We start from the raw sequence: 13,230 nt of genomic DNA on the forward strand, positions 1-13,230 counted from the left end.
TATTTATTTTGATTAAACAATTGATTTTCCAAATAGCATGACTATATATTTTGGGTTAAAAGAATCATGATTCGCTTTTACTATCCCAGAAAATTTCAAAACATCATTAATACGCAAATATAAACTTAAGTATATTCTATAAACATTCTCTTAAGTTTCATCCAATTGTACGTATTTTTCTTAGCCGAATAATGCTAAATAAAAGTGATAAAAAGAGAAAGAAATTCATGCCCTTCTCATCATATTTCTAGATAAGTCTAGACTTTTCTACATCGTAATAATCATATAATACAATTTTTATCTAAAGTTCGCGTTTGTTGAATCTCCTCTACAAGTATTATTTTAAATGTAAAGACTATTATACTTTCGTCTAAAGCCTTAACGACATTTATGAGTCATATTTTTAATAGCGTTGGAAGTACTCTTTATACAAATTATTATTTTCTACAAGTCCTATTTTAAACAGCATTCTTATATATCTATTTACAACTTTAGTCATACTTACAAAGTTACGTTCTTTTCTATAATACTATATTTACACTTAGCCTAACTAATCATAAGTCCGGTCGGTTAACCATTATTAATGGAACTTAGAGGATGCCTAATACCTTCCCTCTAGGTTAGTTGAACCCGTACCTAGAATCTCAAGTTTCGCAGACTTTTAAAATTAACTTTAGATAATTACTTTAACTTTTTGCACCGATTATCGGAGCAAAACCAACACTAGTCGTCTCCTACTTAGTCAACTCAATTAAATTGTGCCAACTTATTTTAATTCACCATAAATTAAAAATTGATGTGCAATGAGGTGGCGCCCTTTGGTGTTGGTTTTGCTCCGATAACGGTACAAAAAGTGTTAAGTGGAATAAGAATGACCCACCGAAGTGTTTAAATGGAATAGGTGCTCAAGTGAAAGAAGTGAACGACCACAGTGGATGGGTTTGGTAATTCTTAGGGTGCCCTAATTCACCTAAATAATTTGACCCTTAACTTTAATTAAAATATCGGGATGTTGTAAACTATTTTGACCCCGGTTAAAATAAGGTATAACAGTTGGTAGTGATTGTGGTTGTCAGAGGTGGTTTTGACGACAAAGGTGGTTGGTGGTTCGCGATCGACGATAATGATGGTTGTGATGACACAGGTGGTTAGTAGTGATGGTGATTGTAGATAGAGGGGTGGTGAAATTATCCACATAAATGTACATGTTAATGATATTAAGAGTACTTTGTTCAAGATTTTAATAATTAAGACATATTCAGACTAAATAAATACTTAAATCTTAATATAAATAAATGCACTTAATGACCTAAAGGTCCGAACCATTCAAATTCAGACCTCCATTAAGTGTAAACAAATGAGGCTTTTGTTGGGTTCTGTGTGTGTGAATGGGAAATGAAGAGGTGTTTTTTCAAAAAGACACCAAGAGAAAGGATATAATTTGAATAGCCTCTTTTTCATATTGACTGGGTTGTGACTTTTCCGATAAGGCACAAAGCACCCCTTCGCACTACCCTTTGTTGTTTATAAATTCAGAGGACTAGCCTTACCTTTCAGGATAAAAAAATTCAGCACTTCTTCTACATATTTTCTTTCAAATAAAATAGTCTTTGTGTGATTCATTATTGTTCGTTGAGTTCATCGAAGTCGTAGGCGTTTGAGGTACCGCTACTCCTGCGACAGATATATCCATTCTACCCTGGGAGGAAGTAATCTAAAACCTCGGGTAAAATGAGAGAATTAAATTTTTTAAGGACACACAGTAAATTCTGTGAGCTCGAATCTTTTAATTAAAGTTTCTGCTTTTCTATTTCCCAATTTTATCGATTTTTTGGTTTACTGGTTTGAACACGGAATACTAACAGCTTTAGACGTACGCCTTGAATAACCGAAGAGCCAACCTCAGGATAGTTACAACTTCCATGATAAAGATGCTAACTGATCCTTTAATAGAAAAGATTAGAAGTTACATATGATTGAGCTTTAATTAGAAATTATTGTGGATGTGGAAAGATGCTGTGTTATAAACAGATACATTCTTAGCAGTAATTTAGGCTTGAGAATTACAAATAAGAAGCACAACTAGAAAAATTATGGTCTAAAAGTACAAACAGATCGACAAGTCCAAGACAAAGATATTCCTTATTGATTATTATCATACAAGAGTTAGAGGCAAAGATCTAACATTTCACATCTTTTAGTCAATTCATGTTACTATATGTAATGGTTTTCACAAGACACATGCTTTAATCTGATGGAAAATCATCCAAATTTGATTCAAGCTAGCTACGGTTAAGCTTAAAAGTTTGAACAAAAAGATCTCAGGTTATTGAAACGCAAGGGTGGCTCAATAAAATTGAACACCTAAAATCAAATTTTAATTAAAAATTAAACGTTTTTATGAATATATACACACTCAATAGTATAGTATTTTTACAGTATAGCATTTTGACAAGATAAAAAAACCTTTACGTTCACAACAACATCTGATAGTATTATTAAAGGTTAATTCACGTTAATAAGATGTTATCCATATGTTAGTAATACATTACCTTGAATCGTGTTCAAAAAAGCTACTAGCTGCAATCTTCAAGCAAAATTTGAGTTACTAGTGTAAAATGTTCGCATAAAGTGTAGTATATTTGGAGAAAAAAAAATCCTACAGTAAAAGGATGAGTATATATTATCGACGTTAAGATAACACATTGTGTACCAGAGATTTCAACATCAAAATTGAATTTACATTTTTGGCATTATGACATTGATTTGTTGTTGTTTAGATACTGAAAATTGCAATATTTAGTACGTCAGAGGAATTTTGTTTTGTTGCATGTAATTTTCTTATGTGTGAGATGGATTGGAAGTAACTGGTAGTGTAGCCTGCCCATTCTTTCTGTTGTTGGAGAATTCTTCAAATTCTCTGCTTCTTTGCTTTTACCCCATAGAAGAATATACAAGCCAATAATAACCAAAATGGACCCCAAAATGCTGTTAAAGAGAAGAAAAAAAAAAAGATGTTTTAGTAAATAGTAATCTCCAATTGTAATTTGCAAGTTGGTAAACTCATGCAAGTTGATTTCTTTTTCTTTGAATATTTGGGCCATCATTTGATAGACAGGAGAAATCTTTTGTTTGTCTAGAAGATAAAAACTTTTAAAGTAGGGTTTAGCATCTATTTCCTCCGTTTCAATCTATATGACATAGTTTGATTCGCTATAGACTTTATAAAGAAAGGTTTGCTTTTAAAACTTGTGGTTTTAAATGTCATAATAGTTATGTGGTTAAAATACTTTTAAAACTTGTAGTCCTAACCTTCAATATCATTTGTGGGGCTACAAATGCTTCTCATCAAAAGAGTTCTCTGGTTCTTACAGAAGCTCTTACTACCAGTTAATCAAGTTGTACAAGAATCGTATCTTATGTTATAGCCCGGCGCGTCGGGTTGAGAGTAAAATGAGAAGTTAAAGTTAAGATTATACTCAAATATAGAAATGTGTCTTACTTTTCAGAATGGACTAATAAAAAATAGTGTCACTTAAACTAAAACGGAGGGACTATCTGCATTTGGTGACCACTGACCCTGCTGTTTCATTTTATTTTATTTTTCCTTTTTTTTGATTCTTTATTACATTTTCTGGTAAAAAAAAATGTTAAAGAAAAGAAGTTCAAACCTCCCAAGGTGAATTTGTTCATGAAGTATGGAGATGTCAATCACAGCAGCAAAAATTTGAATGAAGGGACTAAATGCAGAGGTGAAGACTGCACCCTTTTGCTTCACACACCATGACATGACCACATAGCATAAACCTGATCCCACCACTCCCTGTACATACACAAACTACTTTATTCAACTTTTCACATTCTTGAATGAAACTATGGTTATAATCAACTACAGTCAGACCTTTCTATAACTGTCATTCTTTATAACAACATTTCACTATAACAACCATGTTTTCTGTGAAACAATAAACATGGCAAAAAGGAGATTACTCACAGCGTAAATGACAGTTGAGATCTCTAAAGTTCCTTTCATAAACCATGTGGATGTGTTTCTGTCAATAACCGAGCTCAATATTGCAGATTGAATGGCTCCAAGGAATGACATTATTGCTGTCCTGGAATACTGATAAGGATAGTCCTTCCCAATCCTAGCTTGTATGAGGAACCACGAAGCCCAGAGGCTCCCCGCGAATAGAAACAATGAACCAACAATCCAACTCTTTGTGTTGTGGTTCACTTCAACTTCTGGTGCTGATTGGTTTATCGATGGCATTCCTTTGTATAGAGTAAGTATTAAGGCTCCACCAAGACAACATAAGGTTCCTAATGCGTTAGCTCTCCCACTTTTGCATTTCATGTTTATGTTCTCTTGCCTGCAAAAAATTTGTGCTAAAAAGCTTAACACCTCTTTCTTCTTACTTTTTCATTATGAAAACAAAAAATACACCTTGGTTGACACGAGTATATAAGTCATGTTATACTGTTGAATAACATGACTCGAAGAAGTAGTTGAGCCTGCTTACCCAAGTAGCAATGCCATAATGAATGTGTTAATGGGCACCATGTTGATGAACGCGCATACCATAATGTTGAGTGAGCGTACCCCTGAAAAGAGCGATGTTTCTCGGAGTTTTTCGTCATTGGCTAAAGCATACCATAATCTTTTACTGAAACACATGTGATGAAGATACTTCAGCAATAGAATGACGAGAAAACTCACCCCAAAGGAGCACTGAAAAATAGAGAACAGACAACGCGATCTGACAAATTCGATATAAAATTCCTGCAAGGCAAGGTGAATTAAGATTTATTGTTATAGCTGACTTTCGATATTAAACTCCTCTAATCAGTGCATAATGTGTAAAAGGCCGTACCTTTCTAGGAAACAAGCGAGAGAAGTTAAGATAATCGCAGCGATTGAAAACCTGTATGTAGTTATCACCAATTGATTCATTCCTTTACTGAGTACCTTTTTGAAGAGCGCGTTTACAACAACCAGAGCAAATTCAACAAAAATCATTGCAGCTACTGCCTTCCATTTCTCAAAGAAACTCATTACTAGCAACTCACTGTCCTTTCTAATTCGAGTTGTCCTTACTTGGTAAGCCACATCTGGTGCATAGACACATAAAATCCAGTATATATAGTAAGCATCAGGAAGCACAGTGAATATGAGATTGATTCTCTTACATCACATCATTGGTTTTTTGTGAAATATCTCCATGTTTATAATGTTCTTGAATCATTCGTGTTGGCGATTGGTCGAATCAGTTTCTTTGTTAATATTATATGAAACATCAGCTTATGACCTCAGAAATTATATGCAAGTTTCTCATGCTTTAATTTTCTCCCAATGAGTATTGAGTTTGAATCCACAACCACTATGGTTTTGCCACAGGAAGGCATTACAATTTACTAATGAGAATTATGAGCATATCAGAAAGTGGATGCAGATACAATATTAAGCATCACTTTAGGCATCTTATCCTTCTATTTTTGGAAAGAAACACCAGTTTCTCTGCCTTAATGTATTAATATATTTGGAAAGTGGGAGAAGAACAATATGTCTAATCTTGATTTAAAGCCGATTCTATTGGTCTGAAGCTGCTAGACTTGCTATGTGCTCTTAACCTCTGAGTAATGGACAGTGCACAAGTGTGTTTTTTCCTTCTTTAAAGGCCACAACTACGAACATAAAGCTATGCAAGATCAAGATTTGGCATAGTACATGTTCCATTTTGGACAACTTGGAGTCCCATCATTTATAGAACAGAATATGTATGGACGTTCAGGGTTCGCTTGGCGGTAGAATGCTGGCTAAGTTTCAGTCACGTGGGGGCGGACGCAGTGCTTTAGTTACGGGTTCATTCGAAATAAGCAACTTTGATTCAAACCGTGTATTTGTATATGTGTTAAAAAGTTAACTAAATCTATGTTGCTCAGACTCTCTTCAAAAATTTTAGCCGATGCATGTCAAATTCTCCAAAAATAGTGTATTTTTGAAGAATCCGACACGGGTGTGACATCCAAAGTGAAGAGTCACACAACTTAGAACTAAACAAGTGCAAATTCTATAATTCCACCTCTGATCACGACCCTCCAGTTTTAGGTCACGACAAATTTGACGAATAACTTGTGAACCTTTAATATACTTGTACATAGAACAAATTATCACCCGCCAATATCCCACACACAAACATTGCGACACATCGACACTTTATTTAGATTGCTTTGAACAAGTTGTACGACACCTTTTAAGGGTATATTTGGTATGGAAGAAAAATATGATTTTTTCATGTTTGATTGAATGTTTTTTTGTAAGAAATTAAATTCTTGAATGCTTAATTGAATGTTTTATAAATAGCATTTCAAGCTCATTGTTTCCTCCCCAACTCTCATACCTTGACCACCCTGCCCCCTGCCACCCCCCACCTCCCATTCCTCAGCCCATCCCTTGCCACCCCGACCTCCCACTCCCACCCCATAGTATATCCTAAATTTTATGTTAATGGTCTTGAATAATGCTTTTTGCTGACTTACTAATTACCAAAAAATAAGCAGAAAAATCTCTTATTTTCCAAGAAAAGATTTTCTATGGAAAATATTTATCTTCTTACAAAACACACCTTAAATCTCTAGATGTTCTTTTTCTTTCTTGTTTTAAAATTTCTGACAAAATGATCAAAATGGTCCGAATGTGTAAACTTGATTGGAATTAATGGTCCTTCATTTATTCCAATAAGTAATTAATATTAGTTTGGTCCTAAGACATATAAATAAAGACAATAGCTATTTTTGCTGTCAACATAAACAGAAGGCCCTCGGCATGTACACTGCAGGTGAGCTACTAAACTACAAAATAAAGGTATCTTCTTGTACTCCCTCCGTCCCAATTTATGTGATATAGTTTGACTTAGCACGGAGTTTAAGAAAGAAAGGAAGATTTTTGAAACTTGTGGTCTAAAATAAGCCATAGATATTTGTGTGACTGTAAATCATTTTATTAAGGTTAAAAGAGGAAGTTTCAAGTTAAATTATTTTTAAATATAGAAATGCATCATTCTTTTTTTGACAGACCAAAAAGGAAAGTGTATCACATAAATTGAGACAGATGGAGTATCGTTTAATCCAATTTCAGAAACCACATCGAAATCCCTAGCCCTAACTTGATAGAGTTGTGGGAAAACTCTCCATCTAGGGTAAGCTTGAAGACAATTGCAATTTTATGGTGAATATATTCAATGGGATATAGAAGGAAGCCTGGAATGTCTTTGATTAGGCTAAAGAGGTTGTGTATAGAGGAAGATGTATGAGAGATCACGCTCGTGGAAATGCAGGAGCCCGCAGCGGTAGATTCTCCCCCTGAAGTCGAGAAAGGCAGGCAAATCTATTTTATAACCCTTGTAGGCCTTTGCATGATCAATCACTTCGTGCCGACCTATTGCCAATCCACTTTCCGGCCTCATTAATGGAAACCTGGAGCATTTTATCCATTGGTGGATGAAGAATCGCGAACATAATAATTTTTGGTTGACCATGTTCCTAGAAAAAAGATACTTTCGAGAAAGGACGAGCACGATTGAAGTGGCTATACATACAAATCTATTTACGGATCTATATGTTGTTTATTTTAGCAACAAAATAACTATTATCTTTACTTATATGGCTTGGTATCTAATTGGTCACTTTGGGATACATTATGAACCATTTCCATCATATTTATACACTAGTTTGTGAACACGTGCGATCAGATCAAAATTTTAATTGATACATACAATTATAATTGCACGTACATGTACCTTTTGTCTAATTCAAAATTCTGAACTCTTTTTCTGTGAATTTGACAAAATAATATTAGTTCAAATATAATCATATTAAGAAATATAACACGATAACCACATGTTAAATGTTGGTAGTTGGATGTGTACTTCATGAAAAACGTTAGACTATCAAATCAGAGGAAAACAATATTTTAGTTTTCAGATTTAATTTTCAATAAACATAAAATAATTAACTTGAAAAACAAATATCACGAGAATAAATAATAAGTATTATAATATATGATGATGTGTAATGACAAATTTGAAGGAGATAATTAAAAAGTCAAATCCAAGAAATAATAGTTAATAGAAACATGACATCATTTGTAGATTTTACTTTTGTGTTTGCAGTGTCATGCTTGTTAAAAGAATGCTTAAGTTTAAGTTTAAAATATCCAATCTTGCATTGTAAAGGAATTCTTGTTTCATATATTTATCTTGGTGAAACGAAAAAGAGTATAAAAGTATTTTTTTTTTTGCACGGATTGCCCTTCTTTTGGGGTGGTCTTTAAATTTTACCCCTCATATTTGTGGTCTTTAAGTTTTGCCCTTCGCTTGGATACCTGAGGTTCTGGGTTCGAACCCCCGCTCAGGCATAAAATAAAAAAATTCGCAAGGCAGGGCTGGGGGTAGGGGTGTACAAAGTAAACCGATAAACCGCACCAAACCGATAAACCGAGTCAAACCGCAAAAAAAACCCGACTAGTGGTTTGGTTTGACTTGGTTTGGTGTTGAAAAAAAAAAACCGACCATAATTGGTTTGGTTTGGTTTTAGCTAAAAAAGTCAAAAGAACCAAACCAACCCGACATTACATGTATTCAATTTTTAAAAATATTTTATACATAAAAATATTTATTTGTAATGTAATTTATAAATATTTCTTAATTTTTTAAGTAGTTTTTCATCTATTATCATATTATTCAAGCTTGAACTTAGGATTTTGAATGTGAATAAGTTTTAGATTGATGTTAGTAACTCATATAAAGTCCAAACCAAAACCAACTCAACACTAATACTAACAAAAGAATTTCAATTTACCCATAGAAATGACAATAATGTTGGATATCTATTCTTTAGTTTTGCATAATTGGTTTAAAGAGTGAAAATACATAACTTAAGTTTTTTTCTTGTCATGTAATTAATACTTATTAGCCGTACTTATTTTAGCATGACTTAGTATTTTTAGATTATGGTCATTTTCTTTATGGCTTATTAATTAGCAATATTTATTTTAACCGATTTTATTATCTTTTGTTGAATATTTTAATACAATGTCATCACTCTTCTCACATTTTGTGTTATTTTCTTTTGAAACACCTTAATTACATAATTGTATCTTACTAGGACTAAAGAAATATTTGAAGTAAAAGTTATATGTTTTGTATCAAGACTATTCCGAAAAAAAAAACCCGAATAACCCGAGAAAACCGAATAACCCGAAAAAATCCGAGGTTGAAAAACCCGAATTTCATTGGTTTGGTTTGATGTATAAATTTAAAAACCCGACGCAATTGGTTTGGTTTGGTGTTTAAAAAATCCGAACCAACCCGGTCCATGTACACCCCTAGGCGGGGGAGTGTATGCGCATCCGGCATACAATCCTTAAGGAAAAACTAAAGTTATGCCGGAGGGGGCAGACTTTGTCTTGAGGCATATATCTTATTTTTTTTATGAGAAAAGACATCATTTAACCCTTGAACTTGGCACGAAAACTCAGTTTAGCAACTAAACTTAACTTGTATTTATTTACCCCCCTTAACAACTTTCATCCAAATTATTTACCACCCTAAGAAAATAATACCACTCTCACAATGGGAGGTGCATTACACTCGCGCCACGTCATTTGCACATCATTGTCACGTCGTTGCCACGTCGTTGTCATGTCAAAAATGACTAACCCTTCATTTTTTTGTTTTTCTTTTATTATTTTTTCTCTTTCTTCTTCTTCCTTCTCTCTCTTTCTTCTTCTTTCTCCTCAACACCACCCCCGCCCCGGCCGCCACACCTCCGCCACCGCGCCCTTCCGCCGCGCACCGCCGCCGCACCGCCGCCAAACAAAATAATCAATACTAAAAAATTACCAACCCTTCATTTTTTATTTTTCTCTTCCTTCTTCTTTCTCTCATCCTACCATAAACACCCATAAGAATAACACCCACAAGAACAACACCCACCATCACCCCACCAAATTTCACCCCATTTTTTTTCAAATTCGTCCAAATTGATTATTTTGGTTGTTATTGTTGGCCAATGAAAACAAAGGGTAAGAATCTTAAATTGGAACGGGAGGTCAGCAATTGTGGTCGTGAAAATGATGTTTAATGTTGTCAGCTTTCAAATACGAGCCAATGAAAAAGATGAAAAAGACAAGAAGATCAAGCTATTTGTGATTTACCAAGGATTGCAAACCACGTGTAAGCAAAGAACCCAATCGTTTCTTCTCCTTTTTTCAGCTTCACAATGAATTGTTGTTATGGGTGGTTATGGTAGGATGAGGAGAAAGAAGAAGAAAGAGAAAAATAAAAAATGAAGGGTGAAGAAGATGGTGGTGGGGGCGGGGTTGTGGGGTGAAGAAGAGGGGGGGGGGGGGGGTGGGGTGGAGAGAAAAAATAATTAATTATTTTTTAATTATATATTATTTTTATTTTATTTTTAATTATATAATAATATATATCTATATATATCAGCGGGCCCACCTTTTCACTCTCTTAATTTTTTTTTTTTACTTTTTTTTTGCCACGTCAGCTCTCAGGGTGGTAAATAATTGGGATGAAAGTTGTTAAGGGGGGTAAATAAATACAAGTTAAGTTTAGTTGCTAAGCGAGTTTTGATGCCAAGTTCAAGGGTTAAATGATGTCTTTTCTCTTTTTTTATTTTTCAAGGTAAACTTTTAGTTATGCTTTAAGGAAAAGTTCCGCCTTATGGGCATACTTTTAGTTATGCCTTAACTAAAAGTGTGCCCCATAAGACATAACTAAAAATATGCCCCATAAGGTGGAACTTTTCTTTAATGCATAACTAAATGTTTGCCTTATAAGGCAAAGTTTATGCCTGAAGGAAAAGTTCTACCTCATGGGGCATACTTTTGGTTATGCCTCAATTAAAAGTCTGCCCCATAAGGCATAGTTCCTTAAGGAAAAGTTTTGCCCCATAAGGCATAACTAAACTATGCCTTGAGGAAAAGTTATGCTCCTCCGGTGTAATTTTAATTTTTCCTTAAGGACTGTATGCCGGATCCAAGATACACTCCCTCCATTTACGCCTTGCGAAATTATTTTTTTATTTTATGCCTGAGCAGGAGTTCGAACCCAGAACCTCAGATATCTAAGCGAAAGGCAAAACTTAAAGACCACAAATATGAGGGGCAAAATTTAAAGACCACCCCAAAAGAAGCAGAATTGCCCCTTCGAAATAGAAAATAAGAAAGAACATCTATTTTACACATGAAAAAAGATAAAACATCAGACAAACTCCCAAAAATCTCTAATGTAAGTAAATCTTTTCTAGTATTAGTAGTGCACTATTTAGGGATAAGGCACTATTACCCCCCCAAACTATACCCTAAGTTCCTACGACACACCTTTCCTTTCCCTGGGTCCTATTACCCCCCTAAACTATTTTTTTCCTTAATTCTTTGCACCTTTAACGCTGACGTGGACCAGTGCGTGCGAACACATATGTTAAGCGCGTAAGGAGTAAAAAAGAGAGGTTATAACGAATGGGAACTGACCACATGTCACTCCCAAAGTCCATTTGAAGACTACTTCGTCCAAAACACACTTAATTTCATCAACTCCATTACAAATTTTCACCCATTTGCAAGAGCTAATTTTGGTGGCAAATTTTTCCATTTTCGATCGTGTAAGTTAATTATCGTGTAAATTCTTAATCTTTCTCCTCTCATGTCGAATTTCAAGTTTAGGGTTTGAAATTTCTTCCCAATTTCGTGTATGAAATGTTAGGGTTAGGAATGGCGAATAGCTTGTTGAATAAGTTGTGTATGGATGAAGAAGATGCGATGCTCAATGTCGAAGTGCGATGCAAACATGGCATTTTGCTGAAAATGCGAGACTTCTTGTCCGACCGCAATCCCGGAAGGAGATTTTGGTCTTGTCCTCACTATGGGGTTTGTGTTCATGTTCTAATTTGGTTGATTAATTTTAGTGTTAGTGTTAATTTGAAGTGATTGTATTCTTTAAATTTCAGGCCACCAATTGCAAGTTTTTCAAATGGAGAGATAAGCAAAGTGTTGATGAAAGATCAAAGTTTATTATTCCAAGATTGGTGAACAAAATCAAAGAGTTAGAAGAAAATTACGAGCGTGTTAGGTTGCATTTGGCTGAACTTGAAAGTTTTAAGATGCGAGCTTTTTGATAATCTCAACATGAATTCACTTGAACTTGAAGATTCAAAAGAGGATGAAATTCAGTTGGATGAGCTTGAAAGTCTTACCCTTCAATATGATAATCTCAACATCAATTTGGTTGAGCTTGAAGATTCAAAAGAGATAGGTGATTTGAATGAGGTTGAAGTTTCAAAAGAGGAGACGAATGATTTGGATGAGCTTGGAGATTCAAAAGAGAAGAGTAATTTGAAAGAGAATGATATGAATGAAAAAAAGAATAGCAACTCGTGTAGGTTTAATAGAACAGTCCTTTGGTGTTTGATGGTTTGTGTATTTGTTGTGTATCTTAGTGGTTTAATCCAAATGGGCAACTTGAAGAAAAATCAAATGAAGTTGCCATAGTACTAATAGAACCTCATTTTGGTTGTCGTAATGGAACTTTAATGATCTCGGATAGGCTAAAGTTAGATTTGTTTTGTTGTAAAGTACATTTTGGTATTATAATGAAGCATGACTTGTTTGGTTTATCCTACTTTTCTTGTTGGTATTATTTGAGTAAATTTTGGCAATTTTCAATTTTGGCAATTTTCTTTTGTTATTGATTGAGTCAATTATGGCAGAATAAGATCACATATAGCAACAGATTTTGTTTCAAAATGTTGAGGACTGGGGGAGTGTATGCCGGATCCGGCATACAATCTTTAAGGAAAAGCTAAAGTTATGCCGGATCCGGCATAACTAAAAGTTTGCCTTACAAAGTGCTTTAATTTTTCCTAAGACATAGTTTAGTTATGCCTTATGGGGCAGAATTTTAGTTAAGGCATAACAAAATTATGCCCCATAATAAAAAAACTTTCTTAAGGCATAGATTTTTGCCTTATAAGGCAAAGTTTAAGTTATGCCTTAAGGAAAAGTTCCGCCTTATGGGTATACTTTTAGTTATGTCTGTGGGGCATACTTTTTAATTAAAGCATAACTAAAAGTTTACCTTGAAAAGTAAAAAAAATAATAATATATATATATATATAAGGCAAAAGTACGCCCAAGGAAGACTTTAGTTAAAC

At 34.3% G+C, this 13,230-nt stretch overlaps 1 protein-coding gene and 1 long non-coding RNA gene across 2 annotated transcripts; one reads left to right on the forward strand and one right to left on the reverse strand.

Moving 5' to 3' along the window:
* Positions 1-2,793: 2,793 nt before the first annotated feature.
* LOC132061490 (WAT1-related protein At3g30340-like) lies at positions 2,794-5,068 on the reverse strand. Its single transcript, XM_059454295.1, has 5 exons — positions 4,875-5,068; positions 4,721-4,783; positions 3,965-4,373; positions 3,672-3,823; positions 2,794-2,988 (listed from the first exon to the last, which is right to left on the reverse strand). Exons 1-5 carry the CDS (start codon positions 5,054-5,056, stop codon positions 2,808-2,810), a joined length of 987 nt encoding a protein of 328 aa, XP_059310278.1. The 5' UTR covers positions 5,057-5,068; the 3' UTR covers positions 2,794-2,807.
* Positions 5,069-11,393: 6,325 nt separating this feature from the next.
* On the forward strand, positions 11,394-12,162 carry LOC132060875 (uncharacterized). Its single transcript, XR_009416049.1, has 3 exons — positions 11,394-11,682; positions 11,784-11,947; positions 12,028-12,162. It is a non-coding gene; the product is annotated as an uncharacterized LOC132060875 (long non-coding RNA).
* The last annotated feature ends 1,068 nt before the right edge of the window (positions 12,163-13,230 follow it).

Source organism: Lycium ferocissimum, chromosome 6 (genome assembly GCF_029784015.1).
Source record: "Lycium ferocissimum isolate CSIRO_LF1 chromosome 6, AGI_CSIRO_Lferr_CH_V1, whole genome shotgun sequence".
NCBI classification, from domain to species: Eukaryota; Viridiplantae; Streptophyta; class Magnoliopsida; order Solanales; family Solanaceae; genus Lycium; species Lycium ferocissimum.